Source organism: Haemorhous mexicanus, chromosome 6 (genome assembly GCF_027477595.1).
Source record: "Haemorhous mexicanus isolate bHaeMex1 chromosome 6, bHaeMex1.pri, whole genome shotgun sequence".
Classification (NCBI taxonomy): domain Eukaryota; kingdom Metazoa; phylum Chordata; class Aves; order Passeriformes; family Fringillidae; genus Haemorhous; species Haemorhous mexicanus.
In genome coordinates, this window is record NC_082346.1 from 13,760,252 (window position 1) to 13,784,609 (window position 24,358).

The window sequence follows — 24,358 nt, forward strand, 5'->3', positions numbered from 1 at the left end:
CTTTAAGTGGCACCAAAACACTCTCATGCATCCTTGATCAGAAAAGTTGGTGCTTCTGGTGGGTGTCTCTCTCTTTGCAGACTCCAATCACTCTTATCTCTTCTTGTCTCTTAGGCTTCTTTCTTGTCTGACCAGCCTGAACCTTACTTGCCTTTCCTCTCGAGATTCCTGGAGACCCAGATGTTTGCATCCTTCATTGACAATAAGATTATGTGCCATGATGAAGATGACAAAGACCCTGTTTTGAGAGTGTTTGATTCTAGGGTGGATAAAATCAGGCTGCTGAACGTCAGGACACCGACTCTGCGCACATCTATGTATCAGAAGTGCACAACCATTGATGAGGCTGGTAAGGGCCATGAGGCACTTTGCTTGACAAGTAGTGTAACTGGTCAGTGCTGTTTGTTGTAGACAGTAGATTAAGTAATGATTCATGCTTTGAAACCTCAAAAAAATAAAAAGACCGAAATAGCGGAGATGTAAAGCTTAAACGGGGGACTAAATGTTTCCTGTGATGTTGAGATGTGAGATGAATTTAATGTAAAGTAGAACTCAGATGTTTTCCTGCATGCTTTGTGTGTGAAAGATGTCTGAGCTTAAGAAGATAAACATTTTTCTCCTTTTGGTGGCATTCTTTGATGTCAGAAACACTCTTGTACAAATGTTCCTGTTGAAATCAGTAAGCAACTTCCACCTCTTTCTTTAATTTGACATCTGCTTTTAATTGAAAATATGTGATTGTAGACACATGTCTGATTAAAACACCTTAAAAAATTTAACCTTCTTACTATTTCAGAGAAGTCTATTGAATTAAGGCTGGCAAAAATAGATCACACTGCAGTTCACCCACACTTGCTGGACATGAAAATTGGACAAGGGAAATATGAGCTTGGATTTTTTCCTAAGCTTCAGTCTGATGTTTTATCCACTGGCCCAGCAAGCAACAAGTGAGTATGCTAAGGCAGCAGGTGCTGAATCTTGGCAAGACTTATAGAACAGCACTAAAGCAGAGATCTTAGAAAGCCAAGTCAGTTTTGGGGTTGTTTTTTTCAAGTGGGAGCAGATCAGATGGTGTGGGGTGGAGTTTTTGCTATGTCTGGTTTGGTGTTTTTTTTTTTTTTTTTTAAATACCGACTTCTTGAAGCAAATTTACTGAAGAAAGGTATCTTCTGTTTGAGATGATAGTTTGTGTACTTAGAGTTACTTGCATTATTGTCAATATAAAAGCAGATCCCCTTATTTGATCTTGTGTAGGAACTAGCAAATATTTTAGGATATTTTCTTATAAAAACCTTGAAGGAGGAGGGGCAATGCTTAAATTGCCCTTGGATTTGTCACAAAAAAAATAAAAAAGGAAAAATACAGAGCAAATGTATGTGATCTAATATTCTAAAACATTTTGGTTGCCCAATATTCCAGAGTTTCTTTGTGTGTGTTTGCAGCTGCGCTTTGGCTGATGTAACTGATGTCAGCATGTTCAGAATGTATAGAATGCATAGAATAAAGTGGAAACATCTGATTGCCTCTGCCCTTCCCCTGCCTCCTGACACTTGGCTGATGTTATTCCCCACGTGTAGGTGGACAAAGAGGAATGCTCCTGCTCAGTGGAGGCGCAAGGACAGGCAGAAGCAGCACACGGAGCACCTGCGTCTGGACAACGACCAGAGAGAGGTGAAAATTGCTCAGCTCTAGAGATCTGATTTTTTTCTTTCCTAATGGCCTGAGAAATGCTCTGCAACCTTTATGAAATGTCTAGACAGTTACTTGCAGCTCGTGTCTGCTCTCCCTTAAGTGTATTTAATACAAATGAAGTAGCAGACCAAAAATACTTCATTTTCTTATTATAGAAGTTATGTCATTTTTGCCCCTTCTCAGGACAAAATTATTTTGTCCCACATATAGGAGAGTTCTCTGAAAATATAATCACATGATTTCAAGTTGTTCTGTTTGGGTTTTTTCTTTTAAAGGAGATGAGTGGGAAGAGGGGAATTAATAGTTTTCAGCCATCTATTTCCCATCTCTGAATAACTTGGTGACCCTGTGTTTCTTTTGTGTATTTGATGGAGGAAAGATAACCACCTCTCCCTCCCTCAGAGGGATTTATTTCGTCCTAAAATCATGAGCATTGCCTTTTGGCCTAAGTGTCTTCTGTAGACCATAATAAAAGTCTTAAGGTGACAAAGAGAGAGGCAGCCTCATTGCTAAGGTGAGAGTGTGAAGCCCACCCAGACTGTCACATTTGTGGCTGCCTGTTTTTGCACAGTGCAGTCTGATGCTGATTTACCCACCTTCTGAACTGATAAACATCTCTCACCACTGCTCCTTCAGCTGACACAGTTTTTCTTTGTGGTGAAGTGGTTTTGAAAGATCTGGGTGAACTAATTACAGTACAGTTTCTGATTCATATGGTACAGACTGCAAACTGTTACACCAGGTGTTGATTTATGGGTAATTCCAAGAATAGACTGGCTCAAAATATTAGAGGTTTTTTTGTTTGTTTACTAACCCCAGAGTTTTGCTTTTGTTTGTGTGTTGTTCATTAAAAACAATATTCTCTTGCCTTGTTAAATATCCTTAGAAAAGCTTAGTTTTGAATTTTAGTAGTCATGTGTCTGTTAGGATAGTGTTTTGAAACTCAAGTGTGTTTGTTCAGTTCATCCTTTTTTTAGTGATGGATTTAATTGTCCTCCTAGTGTACTCAGTTCTGGAATTTACTTACTGGTTTGTTAAAATTTTGTTGAATTATAGTGTCATCTCTGTCATCCATAACCATGTAACAGAAAAATGTCTGCATAATAAAAAACCTCTATGAGTAGTTTCTGGCTTTGACATGTTCCATATGCTCAGCTAACTCTAAAGTGCTTTTTACTTAGATGTAACAGAAATGAATAGCAGTTGATTTCTAACTGTCATTACTGTGCTAAACAACACAATTGTTAAAGCATGTAAACTTCTGAGCTAATTACAAAGGCAAAAATCTACCTCTGGTCTCTGGGGTGTTTTATTTTGTTTTTTAACTGATTCTTCACAAGTTCATTTCCTATAGGAGTTATTCTGTTGCAAAAGGCAAAAAATATCTCAGGAATATTTTGAAATAGATGCTCAGCTGGGGGTACCAAGTGCCAGTGGTAGAGGTGCTGTTGTTTTAGGGGTTCATGTTGTACCTCTTTGATGACATAATGGTGAATGAACTTTGGCCCCTTCTCTGGGTGAACCTCAGACTTGCACAGTAAATTTGAGAGTGGGGAGGGAGCTCTTCTGAGATGAACACTGGGGGTCAGGCTGAGCAGGAGGTGTCAAACTGCAGCGTTGGCAGTTTTAAACAAATTGAAGCTTTGTGGCAGCCAGCAAAAATCTGTTCAAAGGAGACTTTTTACTTGCAAACATTTGTGCCCAGTGGAGGGCAGAGTTTACACCAATCCAATGATTTAACACCATCTTTTCTTTTTTCCTTTCAGATTCATTACTTGCGAATTTATGTTTATGTTGAATGCTTGGGAGTTCTGCATTGCATTATGTCTTCACTCTTTTCCTTTTCTGTTTTGCATGCTTGCTTTTATTACTTCATATGTCTGACCACTTTCACTTTACATCTGCTTGGCTTTTTGCTACCAACTTATCTTGCCAGCACCTGGACTTTTCCATGTCAGAGCTTCAGTTGCAGTTATGTTTAGACTGGGACCAGCATGATTGGCCCTTCATGCCCTCTATAAAATCTGTGTCAGAGCATTATCTGGTATGTCCAATGCACAATATGACTGTAATCATAGTTCTGAATAAAGATGCATAATTAAATGTATAGATCATAGCTCTTTAGTGCAAGGCCAGTGGAGAAAATGGGTTTTCCCTCTTTGTTGTGTTTGACAGATCTAGTCACTGACATTTCAGTTGGTCATTAAATCAATGTTAGCTAGAGAGGTTTCCTGTTAATTTGATATATGTACTAATCCTGAGTATTCCATCAGTGCCTGTACAGGACTTTCTGTCACTAATTCTCATTTAGCTGTGCCCCAACCAACCTGTCATCACCTGGCTTCCAAAATATTTGTCATATCGCTCTTATCTCTGGGGTGAAAACAAAGGCAACTCCCTGATGGCAGTAATAGGAGCAGGAGAGCTCTTTTGAGTAGAGTGGGTTCAGGAAATGATTTTCCTCAAAAATGCAGCTGGTTCACAGCTGAGAGATGTTGCTATCATTTGCATTTTGCAGCTGCTTCCTGAAAGAGCAAAGTTTTCTTGCAGTCCTCATGTAGACCAGTCTGCCACTTGAATACTCTTGGTCTGGGTAGTTTTTGCAAATTTTCATTTAAATGAAAAAAATGACAATTGGCAGTGGTGCAGGGAGTAGTTGAATCTCTATGCATCTGAATATCCTTGCCAGTTTGTATTGTATTTTTGTAATTCAGCAATGTGTGTTCTAATACTGTGTAGCCAATATAAATGGGGATTTGACCTCTGGTGAAATAGCAGTTTAAGTGTCTCGGCTCTAAATGATGCTGAATATAAAAAGGGGCATTTTCTGAAAGAGGAGATCCTTTCCTCCTCACTCCAGAGGTGTGGGTTATAAAGCTAAGTTTACCTTTTTCTCTCAGCCAAGTAGTCTCACTTGCACTTTTGTCTGTGTCCATTTTCTCCCCCAATCCAGAAATACATCCAAGAAGCCAGGAACCTGGGCAGCACCATCCGGCAGCCCAAGCTCTCTAACCTCTCTCCATCAGTAATTGCACAAACAAACTGGAAGTTTGTAGAAGGCTTGTTGAAGGAATGCAGAAATAAGGTAATTCAGAGAATAATTCTGCTCTCCTGCGCCTCATATCCTGCACCTCATATCCATCCTTTCTGGACTATTTTGTATCCAGGATGTTTGAACCCCCCCACTTTGCTGCCATCTGTTTCTGCTTTATCCCTATAAGGATTTTTGCATGGTGGTGAGAAATTAATAAAGAGATAATGTATTCAGAAATTCTGCAAGGAGCAGAGACTTTATCAAGCAGATTTATGATAGAGAGTGAATATTCTGAAGGGTCTTTACCATCCTGCTGCCCAATTCTATTACAGCACATTTCAGTTATAACTAATGACACAGTACTATTTCAACAGGAGTGAATAGTCCAAAGGAGAGGCTTGTGGGGAAAATACAGCAGCTTTTCTCATAACTAATTTCTGAGGTGTATGCTTTTAAGCACTTAACAAAGAAATTTGACATTATTTGTGGACATGCTCGACCAGTATATATTTGCCAACATATTAATCTGAAGCAAATGTTAATGCTTATAAAAATACAGCAAAGAGAATAATTATGAAATAGACACGTTCTTGCCTAAAGTCAGTAGAGGTACTACAGTAATTATATAGAACTTTTCATAAAACTCTATTTAATATGTGCATCTGCCTCTGATTTCACTTTATGAAACTGTTCAAATAATCCTCATCCCTTAATAGAGGCACAATAGATGTTGAAAGTTTTTGAAGGTGGACTTGGCTCTGTGACAGTGAGAAATTGCCAGAGGGAGTGAGGGGGAGAAGCAGCTAGGGACTAACTTGGGCTTCTTAATCTCCAGCAAGACTGTGCAGATGTGCTTAAGGGAGTATTCCTCGTTTGAAAGCGAGTCTAGAATATGAACAAAGATGAAAAAGTGTTTGAGAGATGAGTGGAACTGCTTCTCTCACCAATTTTTCCTCCAGTTGGCTGTATGATGAATATATTGTGGCTGGAAGACTGTACTTCAGGAGGTGGTGAAGGCTTTGGTGGGCAGTATGAAATTGTGCACTGTTTAGGAGAATGTGGCTCATGGGGAAGCTCAGGAGGTGCACTCCAGAATGGGTTTGGTTTAATCCAAATACCTTTCTGGCAGAGCAGCATCACCCAGGAATGACATACCTGTTCTACTTGGAAACACTTGGCAGCATTCTCCTCCCTGGGAGGAGTGGGACAGAGTGTCCTGCTCTTGGAGAGTGCATCCAGTAGTCACCAGAGTACCCAAGATCTATGTTTTGTGGCCTTGCTGCTGAGCATCCAGCTTGTTAATGTGTGACCTGCTGTTCCCTTTGGTGGGGTCACTCTGTGGAGGATGATGTACCCGTTTGCAAACCCTTTTTTAGAAAAACAGAAGATGAGCACTGCTGCTGTCCTGGCTTGAAGGCCAGGGATTAATGAAGGGCAGGTCTGCACTAATGCCAGAAATACATATATGCAGCCAGTTTTTCTGCCAAAACTTTATCATGTGCTTCCTTATTGGTCATTTTAAAAGTGTAAGTAATCTTGGAAATTTCTGGGAGAGATTTACCTCTCTTTTGCCTTGTCCCTTTTGAGACTAAGAGGATGTTGGTTGAGAAAATGGGTCGAGAAGCTGTGGAGCTTGGTCATGGTGAAGTGAATATCACAGGAGTGGAAGAGAACACCCTGATTGCCAGTCTGTGTGACCTCTTGGAAAGAATATGGAGCCACGGTCTGCAAGTCAAACAGGTGAGGAATAAATATTCCTGCACACTGCAGAGCACACTTTCCTGAAGTTGTTACACTGTTCCTCTCTCTGCTTTCAGAGGACACCTTCAGTGTGTATGTAGATGTGTTAAAAGACTTGTGTGTCCTGCAGTCTTCTTTATGTCAGTTCCTACCCCCTGTGTGTCTCCATGTTGTGGGATATGTGCAAGTGTACCTGTAGATGTGTTCCACAGATGACTTCTTGGAAGATTCTCCATTTAACCTGGGGTTTTCATTTGTTTTGTTGAGTTTTGGTAGTTTTCTTTACTAGGATGGTAATAAAACCCCAACTATTGCTGAGCTCTTAATAATTTTATTAATGAAGTTGCATAGGCTACGAGGCAGCCTATCTTGAAGGTGCTGTCAGTGGGATGGGGGAATTGCTTTCCTGAAGGATAATTTAGTACTTCAAAGTAACAGTCTTGCTATTTTGGTTCTTCCTGGATGCTGTAGGGGTACTTAAATTATGGTTAGAAGATCACTAGCTAGAAGTGTTGGGGTTTTGTGTGAAATTAATTATTGTTTTGCTCTTCTGTTTGGAGTCACTTGTGGGACAAGATAGAGTTTGGAGGGCCTTTACCAACTTTACTCCTCCCTTGTACAAAGGAGTGGCAAGGGTGGAGAAGATTATAACTTCTTTTTTGTTTTGTTTTTTTTTAGAATATATGTTCATAATCCAGACAACTTTTATTCAGTATCTCTGTTCCCAGCAGCCAAACACCAGTGTTTAACTCTCCTCTCCTTCAAACTGTGCAACAATTTTCTATGTGAAGATTTATCATGTGATTCTCTCCCTTCCCTCTTGTATATCACTTAGGATAGAAGCTGTACTGCTTTCGTCTTAGAAGACAGAGCATCAGTTTACTGTGCTTCAACCCAGGTTTGGGCCTTTCAGAGCACCAGACGGCCAACCCTTCATAAGGTTAATGCTTTGGATTGATTGCAGATGTTGGCAAGCAGTGCTGAGTGGTGGAATAGAATAGAGGCCTGATGGAGGAAGTGCAGTGTATCTCACAGTATGATCCAGAGTTTAAAAAAAATCAGAAGTAAAAAAGCACCACCAGTTCTCTGTGTGCTCTGGCCTTTATGAAATATGCAAAAGCCTGCTGTTTCATACATCGATTTAATTTTATTTTTCAATAATGAGCCAAGGAAGACTCTTCTTTTTCAACTGACCATAGTAATGAGGATGGCTTTCCTTCCACCAATCCCTGCTTCTACCTCTTCCCTGCTGATGAACCCCAGTAGTCCTACATTAGCTACCTACTGATTTTTCCACGTGCTAAGGGAATCCATGCCTTCCATTGTCCTGAGCGCTGCAGGGGAGTCGTGATGTAGGATCTAATGGCTGAAGTAGTCTGGACTTTCAGAAGGCCTTGGTGATTCCCTTGCCCATTCTCTATCCCACTACTTTCCTTAGGCTGTCTTCCTTCCCCTTGTAGATCCAGCTTGCCTCATCATTGCTATTTGGTGAAGTTAAAGGAGAGGTCCCCGGTGCTGAAGGAGCGGGCAGACACTGCATGAGTCCTCTCATCCATCATGGTTGTTGGCATCAGTTTGCTGCAGGACCCTTTGTTGCTGCTTTCTGTGATCTGTTGCAGTTCTCCTTGCCATGGCAGCTGGTTACTGAACACTAGACTGTGTGTGCATGTGTGGGTTTATTGGGAGAAAACTCAGTTCTGGGTGTAACTCTTTGCTGGGTGATATTTTCATGCTCTTTTTTATCTGTTTATAATAAGACTTGCAGTTTTGGCTTTCCATGTTGGATCTGTCAGGTACACACAAGACACAATGGATTTTTTTATATCCTCACTACTGAATGCATATTTTTAATAGATTTCTGTCATCACAGATGTTACAGATAGTCTAGGATTTATTCTTCTGGAGGCGTGCCACTTCTGGAATAATCCCTCATGGTCAATAGTTCATTATGGCAACTGCAGAGAGCTATAGGATGGAAATGGTTAGAAATTTTTAAATATAGTTAAAAAAAGAAAAAATTAAAGATGAACTATCATTACTGCACTTCTGGGAAGGCAGCTAGATAATTTTAGATGAAATTGATAGTGTGGAATTGACAACTATTGCTTTACAGTCATGGCTTCTTTCTACTTAAAGCTGTAAATAAAAATATGGCCTCATAATGTGACAGCTTTTCTGAAATGCAGAATTGCTGGATCTTTACTGGGATTTCAGGTTAATACAGTACTTTAGGAAGATAAGTAATACTAATTATCTGTAAGTAATTCCAATTGATGTGCTGGATAGCCTCTGTTTGCTTACTGCTGCCTTTCTGCAGGTTTGCAGGCTTTTGGTTTATTATGTGAAATATTTTATGATGAATCCAAGAATCTTTATAGCTGCCCAGTGATTTTCTCACTCTCTGCTTTAAGCCACCAGGGATTTAAGAAAGCAACATAATGAGCAAGGTGCTCCTTTTAACATCATATGATGGATTTATCTTGGCCTAAATATTACATCCCAAATTCTAACTGCTAAGTTGGTTTAACACTGTGTACAACTGGGGTATTTTTACTGATAAGCTTTCCCTGTCCTGCTTATATTTTGGGATATCTTACTGTGTTTGTGATGATGCAGGTGCTTTGCCTGATGAAATTGAGGGGAATCTTTTGAGATACTAAAAATGAGCAGCATTTATCCTTAGCCCTGAGGGGAGCAGGACTTGGCCTGGGTGTCTCAGGCTGGCTCTGTGTCCCTTGTCATTTACTGCTGGAGAGGCAGGGAGAGACCCACAGGACAGGTCACAGCCTCAGATTTAAAACTCCACAGCGTTTTACAAGCCTTTGCATGTTCTCTTGTCATGGTAATGAACTGAGAGGGAAGAAGTTCCATTGACTTTTTCCTGTTACCAGAATCATTAGATCCCAGTAGTGTGACTCTTGCTTTTCCTTCTCAGCCTCTTTACAGCTCCCAAGCTCCTCCCACTTTGGTCTTATTTTTGGTTTTCACCATTGAGTTTATAGGGAGAAACATCTTTAAAGCAAGTTTTTGTCATGGCTGATACTTTCAATCATGTTTCAGACTTCTTTTTTTTTTCCTAAATTCAGCTGGTAGTGATTTCTTTAACTAATATTTTTTCATTTTAGGGAAAGTCTGCTCTGTGGTCTCATCTGTTACATTACCTAGAGAACAGACAAAGAAGAACCACATCAGGCAGCTTCAGTACCTCAGGTAAGATTGGCATCTGCTGGAAGAAGATGATTAAAAGCTGTGAGTAAGAGCTGCCTGCAGATTTACACCAAGCAGTTTTCTTCCCCTGGAAATACCCTTCACTGAATGGAGCTGCATCAAGTGTTATGGCTCCTACAGGTTTAATATGGTGTATTAAACCTGGTGTGTTGTCTCAGTATGTTTTATGGAAAATAAACTGGCTTGTATTGTGCCCACTTGTTTGGGTCTGGATCTGACTACCCAGAAACAGCTGATGCTTCAGAGATAGGCTTTGAAATCCTTTGCTTTGGTACATCATCCTCCATGAGACACAGAGGCCCAGCATGACTGCAGAGCAAATGATCTTATGGGTGGGGGTGGAAAACAAGTGTAAGCACAGAAAATGGTGCTGTACACCCTGAAGTTTTACATTATGGCTTGAAAAACAACTGAACAGGAGGCTTACTGTTAAAAACTTCAGCTGAAGAAACATATTTTAATTTTTGTTGCAGTAGAGGCAATATTGCACAAAAGATCCACTGATAATACGTTTTTAGGATTATTAATGTAATTTTTAAACATTACTTCTTGTGTCAGATACAATAAATATCCCAATTTGTATTAAGATATAAATTTGGAGAGAGCAATAGGTTGGGGGAGGCAGTGGGTGCCTTTTATTTTTTATTTAAAGCTGCTGTAAGCAAAGATTTGAGCATTAGTAACGTGCACAAGATTCTGTAAGCAATCAAAACCATAGATTTGGAAATTTTAAGGTCTCCTAAATGTCCCTTAGTTGATAGTGGTTTTGTGTATCAGAATAAGGTACAGTCAGTTCCATGCTTTCTAACTTGGGTTTGAGGGCAGGGACTGTATTCAACATAGAACTTCATTCTGGAGTTTAATTTGAAAGATAAGGGTAATAATATTTCTTTAAAACCCCAAAATGTGATATTTAAAAAGCAGTGATGCTACAGGAGTGTACAAAGGAATAGCTCAGGAAGCACAGGAGGTGTGGTGTACTGAGTACAACATATTTGACACTGTTCTGTGGTGTCAGTAGTGCCACTCAGGGTTACTGCACAGCCAGAAAACAGGGCAGTCTTTAGAAAATAATACCTGATTACTATAGGTCTTTAGCCATTTGATGTCATAACAATTTCAGCTGAATCTAAGCTCAGTAATGTGTTGGTGCTCAGTGTGTGCTGATCTGTAGAACCGTCTGTGTAGCATATTAGATTTTCATGTCATTTGGAGTAAAAATACACCACAGTACCTTTACAGAGTCACCAGTAGTGCAAGAGTGCAAATTGGTGTTAATTCACCTTCTTTTTAATGTTGATTTTAGAATCTTTAGATGGATTTCTGCTAACAAGAAATTGTTTTCTTCTGAATCTAGGAATACTTCTTGATTCAGAAAGACGGAAGTCTGATGCAAGTCCAGCCATGTCACCTCTCAGAATCTCTCTCATCCAGGATATGAGGTGAGTTTGAGCTGTTAAACAACCCAGAAACCCCCTGAGGTTTGCACACTTGTTTCTGTGTCTGCTGTGCACCATCCTGTGTTTCATGCAGCAGGAGGGAGCTGTGGGGAGGCAATCTGTGGAACTGTTTTAAAGTAGATAGTTCAGTGTTTTCATTGACCTTTTCAGAAACAGGTTTCATACTGAGGAGCTTTTACATTGTCAGAGCTATTAACTTATGACAGAGTTTTCATTTTTTTAAATGTTTTGTGTGTTGGTTTATTTCCACAGAGGTGTGGGTGTAGTGTTTGTGTTTTGCCAGTCATTGCTGAGTTGGTTGCAGAGTTCTGAGACCACTTTTGCTTCTCGGGGAAGAATGCAGTTTAAAGAACTTGTTTGATCTAAAGAATGGGTTTATCTAACATTCAGTACTGTAGTGTGAATAAAACTACAACTTCTGCCCAATGCCTTCTTTTCAGTACACTGAAAAAGCAATGTGCAGAACTTCTGAAACAGCCTTGGCAGGAATTGTCTTTTCCTTCCTTTTCCTTACAGCATCCATTTTTTTCAGTAGGGAAGAGTGAATGGAGGATTTGCCTGCCTTATTAAAATATACCATTTGTGCCTTGTGTGCAAGAAAAGCTTCTACTGAGCATGCAAAGACAGTGTTTAATTTTCCAAAGCATTCAGCCATAAATATTGCAGTGATAAGGTCCAGAATGAGTCCTAAATCATGTGAGACAATGGGCCTGGTTTAGAATTTTGTAAATAGGGCACTGCATTGCAGATATTTCCTTTTCAGGCTCTTATTCTCTTTGAGCTAGATTGCAGGGATTTTTTATTGTGCTGAATATTAAGGTGATTATGTTTCTTTTTCCTATAATTTACTTGATATTTTGTGTTTTTTGGAAAATTTCAGCTGAGCTTGGTTCAAAAGAGCTGTCATGCTTTGACAATAGCAGGCATGTCTTTTTGTTTTATTCCAGGCATATCCAGAACATAAGTGAGATCAAAACAGATGTTGGCAAGGCCAGAGCCTGGGTTCGCCTCTCTATGGAGAAGAAGTTGCTCTCTAGGCATCTGAAACAGTTGCTCTCAGATCATGAACTCACAAAGTAAGATGGGTTATCCTGGGCAAAGCTTTAAAAAAAATTCTATGTAATTGTTTGGGTTCAAAAATCCTGGTGTGCCTCTTTTTGTATCTGCTTAGCAGTGGAAGGCATGGAACAAACTGGCCTTCCCAGGCCAGTGAGCTGTTTGGGAATTAGGATTCAATGGTGGGGTTCTTGACATGTGTTTTTACATTTATAGCCTGCTCAGCAACATAAGGTGATTTGTTTTCATAATAATCACATCCAGTGTTTACTGTGTGGAAGTTAAAGCCATAGTAATTGTCATTAACTTTAATTGAAGACTTCTGTCTGGACACAGCTCAACCTCTGCTGTCTGCTCTTCCTTTCCTCTCCTTCCCCTCACCATCTTCCAAGGAATTTATTCCCCAGTCCCCCTGAACCCCAACAGCTAAATTTGAGATTTGCCTTGTCTTGTATTATGTTGGACTTTCTGATGAAGCTGTGGCCTTCAGAGAATAAGGAAAAGCTGAAGGATGGAAAGAGGACAGCTGATAAATCTGCCTGTATGTCCAAATTAGGGTTAAGCCTCTCCAGTGAAGTCAACAGTTCAGATCATGTTAAATTTAGCAGTGCTTGTCCCATGCAGAGCACGTGCTGTGAGAGGACTTTACACACCCCACCACACTCCATGTACAGCCACAAAAGAGAAGGGAAAAACCTCTTAACACTGGCCAGTGTCCTCTTCAGCTGTCAGGCAGATTCTGATTCTCTGGAACAGAGGGAGACTGCAGCAGAAGTATGTTTAAAATGAAAACGACCAACAAAGGAGCAACTTGTGCAGAATAACATCAATTCTCTGTAATCTTGTGTGCTTTGTGCTGCATATTTGGATATCCTACTTTGAGAGCTGTTGTAGGCAGTGTGGTTTGAAAGTGTGCCCCACTTGTTCTTAGAGGAAGCAATGCCAAGTTCAGTGAGGTACCAAAAGTAATGGTGCAACTTCTGCCATTTTACAGTTAACATGATTGTGTGTTGTTCCTTTTGAAGCAGCTGTTAGATATTTAAATTATGCCATCCTCTTTGCTTGACATTTATTAACAAATATAAGGAAAATATTCCATGTTTGATTTTTTTTCTAGTCTGCAAAGGGAACAGGGAGAAATCTCATGTCCTGAGATCTTTGTGTGCCCAGGAAAACAGAGAAACCTTATCCTTTGAAGAGACAGGACAGCACATATCCTGACAGGCTGTCAAACATGTGATTCTGATTGTGCAAATGCAACACAGACATGGCCACCTGTGAGACTTTTGTGGCTTTGCCACTCTTGTGGCTACAGGCAGGTCAGGTTAATTTAAGGCTCAGTCTCTTTATTTTCATTGAACATTTCCTGTCAGTCTCTAGTGTCAGGTTTGTTATGTGAGTGAGAACATGCCTATTTGTTGACTATCATTGATTTGTTTTGCAAGTTTGTCTTGTGACTTGCTGACTTTTTTGTAAATTGATACCTGAAATTGAGGGAAGTTGTCAGGATGCCCTCCTGGCAGGAACAACCTGTCCACAGCTGGGTCAGCATTTCTAGTACCTAATTTCTGCATTCTTGAGGGTTCAGAAATTCCTGCAGCATCAGTTGGATTTTGATATATTTTGGCATGCTCTTCTTTTATGATTATGGCCAACACTTGTATTTATTGGTTGCCACCTTAATCATTTTGGTTGTGTCAGGAGCTGTGCACCATCAACACTGAACTATTCCCTGGATTAATGTGCAGGTTGTTGTAGGCCCTGGGTGATCACCTATAGCCAAATACAAGCAGATGGCCCCAGTTTTTGCCTTATGTCCTTGAAGAACAGTCCTCTGTCATGCATCATGTGATGGAGAACTCTCCCATGGCACCCTCTGCTCACAAGTAACTTAGGAAAAATCTCTTCACTGCAGTTCTGTCATTTTACATGGTCAAAAGAAGTCAGAATATTTTTAAAGAAAGTGCAAAATTCCTTTTTCCATCTTGGGGTGTTTTTGGATGGAGAAGACCCTTAAACCAAATGTTATATTTGAGGGGTGGAAGATAATGAGAACTGGACTGATTGACTTTGGAGATGTCAGCCTTGCAGAGACTCAGTGTATCTTGGCACACTGAAAACTCTTGGCTCTCCCAGTATCACTTCTCACTTGTAATTGCTTGCCCATTATTCACAGTGTACCTAATAAATGTGCACAGTAGAAAACATTTCACTGGAAGCATCTTGTTGCTGTGACAGATTATGTGTTTTGCTTTGTCAGAAAACTCTACAAGCGTTACGCGTTCCTGCGCTGCGATGATGAGAAGGAGCAGTTCCTGTATCATCTCCTGTCATTCAATGCTGTGGATTACTTTTGCTTTACCAATGTTTTCACAACAATCTGTAAGTATTTGCTTTCCCTGCAACTCTGATTTCTAGATTTGGTTGAGTCCTTGTCCAAAATTCTAAAGAGCTCTGAGCAACATGCCCTAATGTAATTGTTCTGCTTTTCCCCCCTGGGATCCATCTGTGTGTGCTGTATTGCTGTTCCCATGATCTTCTCTGGTGGGCAGGAGTTTCTGTCTCTGTCACTTTTGATTCTAACTTAGTAAAGTACATAGCTCTAACAATTTTAATTGGGGGTGAGTTCTCAGCTGAAGTTTTTGTGGTGGGCTTGTTTGCATGCTACTAAATAAGTACAGAATGGGATGTTCACCATCAAGAATATTAATGCGTGCTGGGAATTAAAACAAAACAAGCCTTTCATTTTTTGTGCTCAGGCTATTTTGCTGCATGCCTGTCTCTGGGTTTGGGGTAACAATGAAATGCCAGTTGAGGGTTGCATCAGAACTCCTCAGCATTTTTTTTTTTTCCTTCTAGTTGTTAAAAAGATACCCTAGAGAAACTTCTAAGCTATTGTTGGTAACTGTAATACTTAACTGTGTTACAGAGTTCTCAAAGATCTGTGTGCCTGCTGCCACAGGACATCACTGGGAAGGCAAAATAAGCAAAGACTTTAGCAAGGCTTATGAAATTGGGGGTGGGATATGTGAAAGGGCTACCCTTGGTAGTGTGTTGTGATTCACACTTGTGTATATGAAAGACAAAGCAAACACATCCAAGCAAAATAGCTTTGGGTCTTGCAGGCAAGTTCTGGGTAATGTGAAAATCTGGTCTGCTGGATGCACTTAAATTGTCACTTACTTTAGGACTATCAGCACAGAAAATAAAAAGGGAAACATTTTAATTCATTCTTAAATGCTGCTAAGAGCATTGGGCTTTTAAGAAAGTCCAACCACCAAATGCTTTCTCAAGGGCACTGACAGCTGAGGAGATGCTGAGGGAGAAATGCATTAAATGCCTCAGCTGAAAAGCCCTGACTGTAATCTGCTTATGCACTATGAAAGAAGGGCAGAAAGCCAAGAAACAGAGTGACCATTCAGAGAACTGGATTTTATTATAAAAGGTTGGTTAACAGAGGGCTGGGCAGGAGGTGCTGGGTGGTGAAGAAGATATGCCTGGAGAGTCAGAGGAGGGATGCAGCTCAGGTGATACTGCATGGAATTACTCACAGGTAAACCAGGGGACCAGAAAGCACTTGAGCATATGTGTGGTAAATTGCTTTTTTCTTTTGAGAGATTGATAAGTCCTAAAGTTAGCATAACTAAGAGTGACATGGCACAGAGAAATGTGCAGCATTATGCTGTATTTTCACTGGATTTGTTCAGCCTTGGCAGTGAATGCTGCTGCCATCCATGCCTGTGAAGAAAGGCTGCAGTTAGTACCTGAGTGGGACCTGGGGAGGTTGTACAGTGTGCTGAGCTACTGTGCACTCCTGGGTACAGGAATATCATGTCTTTACTTTCTTGTCACTAAGCTGAGGATAAGTAACCGTCTTTGTGCCATGTTGTGAGGTTGGTAAATAAAAAGGAATTACACTCATAAGAAGGCATAATTCCATCCAAATTTCTTTCTTCACTTGCCACTGTTCTGCTGTCAGCTCTGCTTCTTAGTGGCTGCTGTGTATGTGTGCACTTCCCCATTGTCAGTCAGTGCTTAGTGTGCAAGTGTCAGCATGATTAAATGGGATCTCTAATGTTCTTTTAACGTTTCATGGTGCTGCAGTGCTGTTTTATGACTTATCTTTTGGTCCTCTCTTGATTAAAGAGGTTACATAATTATTCTTCTTCATTTTTGAAGTGTTCTTTCTTTTGTGTTTGCAGTGATACCATACCATATCTTGATTGTTCCCAGCAAGAAACTCGGTGGCTCAATGTTCACAGCCAATCCTTGGATCTGTATTTCGGGAGAGCTGGGTGAAACAGGAGTCCTGCAGATTCCCAGGAACATATTAGAAATGACTTTTGAGGTTTGTGTTACTTGATACAAAACCTGATTTGAGTGTTCTGTTCAGTTTTAAATTCTCCCCTTGCTGAACCACCTTGAAATCTGAAAGGGTGGCCCATGTGTCTGTGCTCCTGGTCCAGGGGTGTTTTTTGTATTGTCCTTCACCTGTGGAATGAATGTGGAATATCTTTGTGGTTAGTCACAGATAGTTTGTGCCTGTGCATAGCACATTTAACCCATATTTAATGACATGCAGAGTAAAATGACTGACAATTCCTTAGTGCAAGGGATAGACAAGACTGTCTTTATGTTACAACTGTGGGAGGTGTCATATCCTCTTCTCTTGGAAAACAAAGAAGTGATTCTGCTCTGATTTCTGCATGGGTGTTGTGTTCATTGGGTGAAATTGAGAAATCTAGTTCAGCTGATGTGCTCTGTGCAAATCAAAACAGCATTTAACATAACAAGCAAACAAAACCAAGTAAAGCAGCCTACCACTGAAGAGCCCACAACCAACCATGCAGTCAGAAACAGGAGCCACATTGCTGAGTTTCTGTCTGAGCACGTTCCCTAACAGTTTATTCCTCCAACATGCTGCTTTCTTTTTCAGTTTCCTCTGACAAACTCTTTGTTTAATTTGCAGTGCCAGAACCTGGGAAAGCTGACCACAGTGCAAATAGGACATGATAATTCAGGGCTGTATGCCAAGTGGCTTGTGGAATATGTTATGGTCAGAAATGAAATAACAGGGCATACTTACAAGTAAGTATCATCCTGACATTTCATGTGGGGTAAGTAGAATTCCTGCAGGGAGCTGGCACAGCAGGGCTTGTTTGATTAGAAAGGTCTGATCTCCTGGGACTCTGTGTCTACAGTTGCCTCGACCTGAAGGCACAGAAAGATTGTTTGGCTTCTGGCATTAAACAAATCCTGGTTCTTCTGAATTCAAACAGGGTTTGCAGTTTGCAGATGTTCACATCTCATATCAGACTGTTGGTGGAGAGGATGAGTTGACTGTTGTGCAGCTTAGAAATAATCTGCCTTGAGCCCAAGGAAGAAACAGCAAGTCAGAGCCTGCTGCTCACCAAATATAGGTGGTATTTTATATTAGGACTGGGTGCTCCAGGTGTTACAGAGACACCTTTGGACACAAGCTGGAACACAAGGCCTTATGAGTGTTAGAAACCTGTGTTTACATGGGGAAAGTAAGGGAATGAAACTTAGAGTGAGAATTAAATTTATTTGTGTTAGATACACCATAGTTTGATGCCCTGTCCTTTGTTTAGGGAAACTGTCAGGCTCATGTTGATGTCAGATTGGTGGGTAAGTCCATTCAGCTCTTCATGCCAGTTCATTTGTAATTAAATGAAGAGGAAAGATTCTATTTTTGGATGCTGTTCAGTTTTCCAATTAAGCTGATTAAACTGCCATCAACATTGGTTCAGAAAAAGTGATAATGAGCAAATGAGCATGTGTGCTTTCTAGTGTCTGATTTAATACCCCAATTCAGTAGAAGTACTGGTGTTCTGGCATTTAAGCATATGTTTGGGCTGTGGGGCTGTTTTACAGCTGGCTTGCTACATAGTACAATCAGTGTATTTCTTCACCCTTTCTTTATGGGATGTAGTAGGATTTCCCCTTTTACCTATTTTTCCTCAAATCATGCTACATGTGGGACTCAGGCAAAATCTGCTTTGTGGATGGATCATCTACTGCAACATTCAGCACAAACTTGGAACTGAAAAGCTGTTTTAGTTTTGCTGCCTGTGCTGGCAAAAGCCAAAGCCAAGACTTTATTACTTGGTGCTGGATCAATGAAGTTTTTCTAGTAACTATGCTAGCAGGATTTGGGCTTTAGGCAACTGCAGTTGAAAGTCTTTGGCATGGAATTGAATCTGGATTGATCCCTTTATCTCCCTGGTTGTTAGGTTTCCCTGTGGAAGGTGGCTTGGGAAGGGGATGGATGATGGCAGCTTGGAGAGGATCCTGGTGGGAGAGCTGCTGACTTCGCACACGGAGGCTGATGAGCGGCAGTGCCGGACCCCTCCCCTGCAGCAGTCTCCAAGCATGATCAGGAGATTTGTCACCATCTCACCAAACAATAAGCCAAGTGAGTGCTGGGGCTTGTCCTGTTCTACATCATCACCTGAGGGCTTGCAAACACAACTGGAGTTTGGGGAGGACCTGTGAAACTCAGCCCAATGTGCTGCTTGTACTCCAGCTAACTTCCAAATTACAATCCTGGGCATCCTGTGCTGTTTACTTAACTTTTGAAATCTGAAAGGGTGGCACATGTGTCTGTGCTCCTGGTCCAGGGGTGTTTTTTGTGTTGTCCTTCACCTGTGGAATGAATGCTATGGAGGAAGGTAGAAATTTGCTGCCTTTTCTCTGTCTGTCCTTTGTGGATGAAGAATCTTGCTTGTGGTTTCTGTTCACAGACTTCTCTTTGTTTGCTCTTGAGGTCAGTGTTCTGTGGTTGTCTAATTCCTGATAAATCAGGTGGTTACTTTGTTCCCAGCCATAGTTGGGTTCGCAGGGAAACTACCACAGGAAGTTTTTCCAGGATGCCCAGATTTGTCAGTCCTAAACAAAAGCACTGCTCCTTGTCTTAGCTTTGGATCCTGGTCTGACCATTCACATCATGTGTAAAAACCCTTTCCACTGTTGGTGTTTTGAAACACCAGTGTTAACTCCAATATAAAACCAAACCATCTCCGTTCCTACCTCCTCAACAATAAATAAAAGTAGAGTTGGGTTTCCATTTCCTACAGCCCAGCACTGTTTCCTTAACAGAATGAATTATATTGGTGCTCCTCTGCTGTGCTTTATGCTGTGCCATAACCCTCACACACAAGGTACAATTTCTGAAGCTATAACTGGATATATTTTTGTGTTTTGCAGAGTTAAATACTGGTCAGATACAAGAAGCAATTGGTGAAGCTGTTAATGGTATTGTCAAGCATTTCCACAAGCCAGAGAAGGAGGTGAGGGGTTGTTGTCTGTGTAATGGCACTCCTGTCCTAAAACTCTGATTAGTAAACATGAGAGAATATATAGCAGAAGTAACCAAACTGAATGGACAGCCACGTGCTTGAGAATTCCTGAAGTGGAGCAAAAATGAGCTACTGAGATAGTACAGCCTCACATGCCTGTGTTTTGGTGCTAACTGGAGCATTTTGTTAAATTAAATGGTAGCTTTCTGGTATTGGAAATTGTGGTATTAGTCAAATTCTACCAGGGATTCTATCCATACACTCTCAAGAGCACTGCTGCTGTTTAGTTTGTTCTGAATTAACTGACATTTTGCATCTGCATTGAGATTTAAGTAGGTTGTTAATGTCTGTTTTGCATTATCCTTGCTACTTAAAACATGAAAACCCATGGGCCACTTAAAAAAGGGAAAGAAACAAAGGGCACCCCTAAAACACCCACATCCCCCAAGAAAGTGAAGCAGAAGTGCTCTTCAAGACTCTTTGCATTACACATGTGATCAGCTGACACAGCAGTGATTTTCTGAAGCAAACATGAGTAGCATGTCCCTGTCCAGCCCTTGTGAGCCAGAGGTATAGAGCAGTGCTGGATCTGGGTGGATGGCTCTTGACAGTCAGGATCTTTTTACATTCCTCTACCACCTGACTTCTAAATTCATTATGGCATGACAGATTCATATCCAGTGTAATTCTGGTCAGTGATGACATTGATAATAATCTCAAGTGGTCATGCATTGGTTTTGCAGAATAGAATTTACCATCATGTGCTGAAGCAGGACTTTGTTTTTTACTGAGCATTAAATGTTTTTGTTGATAAGAGGCACATGCTATGCCTGTCTGTGATCTGTTACTTAAAAAAAGAGGAAAATATTTTCCTAATTTTCTGTAGTGATAATTATTATAGGTAAAACCCGCTCATTATTTTGGCCTTTTTGAGGCTTTGTTTGGTGATGATGATGAGGCCCTGACAATGCTTTTCCTCAGCCTCATTCTTAGAGAAGTCAATCAATTTTTGAATGCTCAGGACTTGTAAGAACTGAGCCATCCTGTTTGGGGTCACTGTTTGACAGCAGATTTGAACTTTAGGCATCTGTTTATTTAATGTTAATATATAAAATATTAAAATATAAAACTGAGTGGGACACTTGTGTCCCAGAGCCCCAAGGTGAGGTGATGAGTGTGTGTGCTTTCTGTGTGTGCTGGCAGAGAGGCAGCCTGACCCTGCTGCTGTGTGGAGAAAGTGGACTTGTTTCAGCTCTGGAGCAAGTGTTCCAGCACGGATTTAAATCACCGAGACTCTTCAAGAATGTCTTCATTTGGGACTTCTTAGGTGAGTGGGAGGATGACATCCCAGAGCCTGTGTCTTTGAAACACATCCCCCTGTGTTCCTTAGCACTGCTGTTGTGTCTCAGCTGGTGTGAAGAGCAGACTTCTTGGAGGCATCTCAGCAGCTGAATGGCCATGAGAGCTCCTACCTGCTCATGCTGACATGAGAGAGAGCCTCTGTCTTCTGCCAAAGCTGACTGTTCTTAATGCAGCAGCTGGGCTTTGTCCTTCTAGCAGTTATAGTGTGAAACAAGCTTTCTTACTGGGGAAGAGGTACATAAACAGGGTGGTGAATTGACAGGGGGTAACCTTGTTGTTAATTGAGCACAGTGCAAGCGAGAAATCACACTTGTAAGAGGTTGAGTTGTCTTTCAGAGCACAGCAGATGGATCTAGTGCTGTTGTATGTACTGGACATTGTAATAAAGGGGTTATAAGCATGCATTTTTCACACAATGGTCTAGATCCTTTGACACAAAGCTAAATAAATCCACTGAGTACACATGCACATTTTAAAAAAGGAATTATTTTTAATAATGTTTCTATATTTTGAGTAGCTACATTAACATTGCTGTTCCCCTTACATGATCATTTTACTGCACTCAAATTCAATAGATAGGTGAACCTCTTTAGCATTGTTCAGAGGGAAGGAAGGGGAATCCCAGATTTATACAGCGGGAACACAGGACTGAATCAAACAGAAAAAAAGCAGTGCCTAAAAGCAATGATTGAGGAAATTCATGGATGAGCTTTGATCCTAGGCCTCAATTTTAATTCTCTCCTAAATGCACTGATGAAACTTCATTATCTCCCACTGTTCTTTTAAGAAAAAGCACAAACATACTATGAGACCCTTGAGCAGAGTGAGATGGTCCCAGAAGAGAACTGGCAGACGAGAGCCAGGAATTTCTGTCGCTTTATCACTGCTATCAACAACACCCCTAGGAACATTGGGAAGGATGGCAAGTTTCAGATGCTGGTGTGTCTTGGAGCCAGGTACAAAAAAACTTCTTTATAATTGTTGTTGTTATTGATATTTTAACGAAATGAAAAAGATGTTGCACGTGGGGCAGTCAGTCCCCATTCCCTGTCTCATAAAGAGAAGTGGAGGGCACGGTAGGTCTGCTTAAAAATTAAGAATAAAAATGATGTTTGTGCAGATGTGAAATTAACTTGGCTTTGTTTTTATTCCCAAACTGCCCCCTGGCCCCTTGTCAGAGACCACCTCTTGCACCACTGGATCGCCCTGCTTGCAGACTGCCCCATTACAGCCCAGATGTACGAGGACATAGCCCTGATTAAGGATCACACGCTGGTGAATTCTTTGATTCGGGTGCTGCAGACCTTGCAGGAGTTCAACATCACCCTGGAGGCATCTCTTGTCAAAGGAATCGACATCTGACCTCCTGTGCCACAGGAAAAACTGTCTTTACAAACACAACAAAAAGCAACAAGGAGTGAATCTCGTTAGTATGCAAAAGTTCTGTCTTGCCAGTACATTGTATCGTGAACTTGTTCATGGCCCAGAAATGCAACTTTGACTTTTCTTGAAGGAAACTCCAGAAATAGTACAGGCAAATGGATAGAAGCTGTAAACTCAATGTAAAAAAGAGGATTTTGGTATAAATCTATTTTAGAGTTTATTTGCTGATTTGCTTTTTACACACTTTCATGTGAAAGAGATAGAGATGAGTATTGTGCAGCTTATTTTAAAGCTGCAGTATTTCCTTGCCATAGAAAATGTGCAGTGAGCCTTTCAGCATTCTGTGAACTTGCCTTCAGATATGCTGTATGTCATAGACCCCAGTGTATACACTCCATTTCTGCTGAGAAGGTCATTCTATAGTTTTTAAACTAATATTTTATATATTAACATTATTACCAATGTTTGATTTTTAAGGTGTTGGGTCATGTTCTGCTGCAAGGGAACTACAGATCTGATCTGTGCTTTTAATAGCTCCAAAGCACTGATTTGTCAACAATTATTTTTTTTCCTTTATTTTTTGTTGTCAGTATTATTTTTAGTGAAATCCAGGAGACTGAACCGGGAAATGTCCAGAGATCAAAGTAATATTTTTCATATTGGTACGTAATTGCACAGAAGAAGAAATTAAGTCTGTTTTTTAACTGATGTTTTTTATTTATTTAACCTATCATTGTGTTTTGTAAGTTTGTCTTAAAAAAAAAAAAACTCCTATGATACAGCTGGCTATATTATGTTGCAATTCAGAATTTACAGTGTAGCCCACTTAAATGAAAAACCTGGAATAATTGTTCATAACACAAGAACATTTCCACTTAAACCAGCCTTTTAAAGCTTGGTGTATGGTTGCTGCTGGTAATTCTCTTAACTGCTAATAAAGAGGGACACGAGTTCCCCAGATGCCAGATGACTAAATAAAAATCTTTATGCCCCATCTGAAATAATAACATTATACCTTACTAACAAGTATAAGGATTTCTTAATGTTTCTGAAAGGACAGTGGTATTAAGGTTTTTTCTTTTCCTTTTGAGTGCCTATGTCTTGGATCCCATTGTCACAGTCTGCTTCATTTGGGATGCTTTTGTTTTTAGCACAGAAAGTTAAGTCCATTTCTGCTATGAAACACAAACATTTTGAAAGCTTAATTTATTGGAGATCTGGAACTTGGCAAATGCCTAGAGGCATTTCTGTTCATTTGAATCCTCTGATAAAAATCTCTTTGAAATGAATATGTGACTTAAGAACAGGCTGATTTATCAGCATCACAAATTACTGTACAGAAGTTGAGGGCTGTGTATTTAAGAGGTCTCCACTGTATAAACTTATCTCAGTATTGTCTCTCTTTGGAGAAGCAGAGTCCAACTTTTTTGGTTCATAGAATGTTGTAGCACTTTTTCTTTACCTACAGCTTAGTCACATCTTGTGATAGTTTTATTTCCATAATTTATGAGTATAGCACATGTATTAAATTTTGGACTATTTTTACTTTTGTCCTATTTATTTCATTATTAAACTGAGAAATTCCTTTGTCACTACTTATCAGAGCAAGATTCTTCTTTGATTTCACAGTAGCATTAGGAAGATGTGAGGGCAGTGTCTCAGCCACTCCTCACGTGGGGTGGGTGCAAATTCTTTCACAGCTCACAGGAGCATTTCACAGGAGTATTCTCTGTGTGTGCAGGGTTGGTTTTGTTGGTGTTATTTTTAATTTTTCTTCCTGCTTTGGAAGGGCAAGAATAAAAAAAAACAGTTTTACTGCATTCTAAGAATTTCGTATATTCTACTTAATATGTTAGGATAGTCTTTTTACACCTGCCCTAAATTGTTTATTCACTAATAATAGCAAAAAAAAAATTTTTTTGTTCGTTTGTTTTCTTTTGTTGTTGTTTTTGTTTCAGCTGTCTTGACAATGACTTTACTATGCCTGTGTATTTCACAGGGAATGTTAAGTAAGGAAGGAAGGGTCCATAGTTTGACCTTAACAGTTGAGTTGATCCTGTTAAAACCATAGATCTCATAGTATT

General features: G+C 40.3%; 1 protein-coding gene across 3 annotated transcripts in view; it reads left to right on the forward strand.

Moving 5' to 3' along the window:
- DENND5A (DENN domain containing 5A) overlaps nt 1-24,094 on the forward strand; it is a 62,425-nt gene extending 38,331 nt beyond the window's left edge. Inside the window, exons 8-24 of one of the 3 annotated variants that reach the window (XM_059848870.1) lie at nt 115-349; nt 797-947; nt 1,578-1,671; nt 4,646-4,777; nt 6,314-6,466; nt 7,302-7,406; nt 9,592-9,676; nt 11,052-11,136; nt 12,102-12,230; nt 14,471-14,592; nt 16,413-16,558; nt 17,180-17,298; nt 18,465-18,646; nt 19,438-19,520; nt 20,733-20,856; nt 21,679-21,847; nt 22,070-24,094. In XM_059848870.1, the coding sequence (XP_059704853.1) occupies nt 115-349; nt 797-947; nt 1,578-1,671; nt 4,646-4,777; nt 6,314-6,466; nt 7,302-7,406; nt 9,592-9,676; nt 11,052-11,136; nt 12,102-12,230; nt 14,471-14,592; nt 16,413-16,558; nt 17,180-17,298; nt 18,465-18,646; nt 19,438-19,520; nt 20,733-20,856; nt 21,679-21,847; nt 22,070-22,253 (2,298 nt within the window). In that variant the 3' untranslated portion in view covers nt 22,254-24,094. Of the gene's footprint in view, nt 1-114; nt 350-796; nt 948-1,577; nt 1,672-4,645; nt 4,778-6,313; nt 6,467-7,301; nt 7,407-9,591; nt 9,677-11,051; nt 11,137-12,101; nt 12,231-14,470; nt 14,593-16,412; nt 16,559-17,179; nt 17,299-17,822; nt 17,860-18,464; nt 18,647-19,437; nt 19,521-20,732; nt 20,857-21,678; nt 21,848-22,069 lie in introns of those variants that run through there. The other 2 variants (XM_059848868.1, XM_059848869.1) reach the window with 2 other exon arrangements.
- The last annotated feature ends 264 nt before the right edge of the window (nt 24,095-24,358 follow it).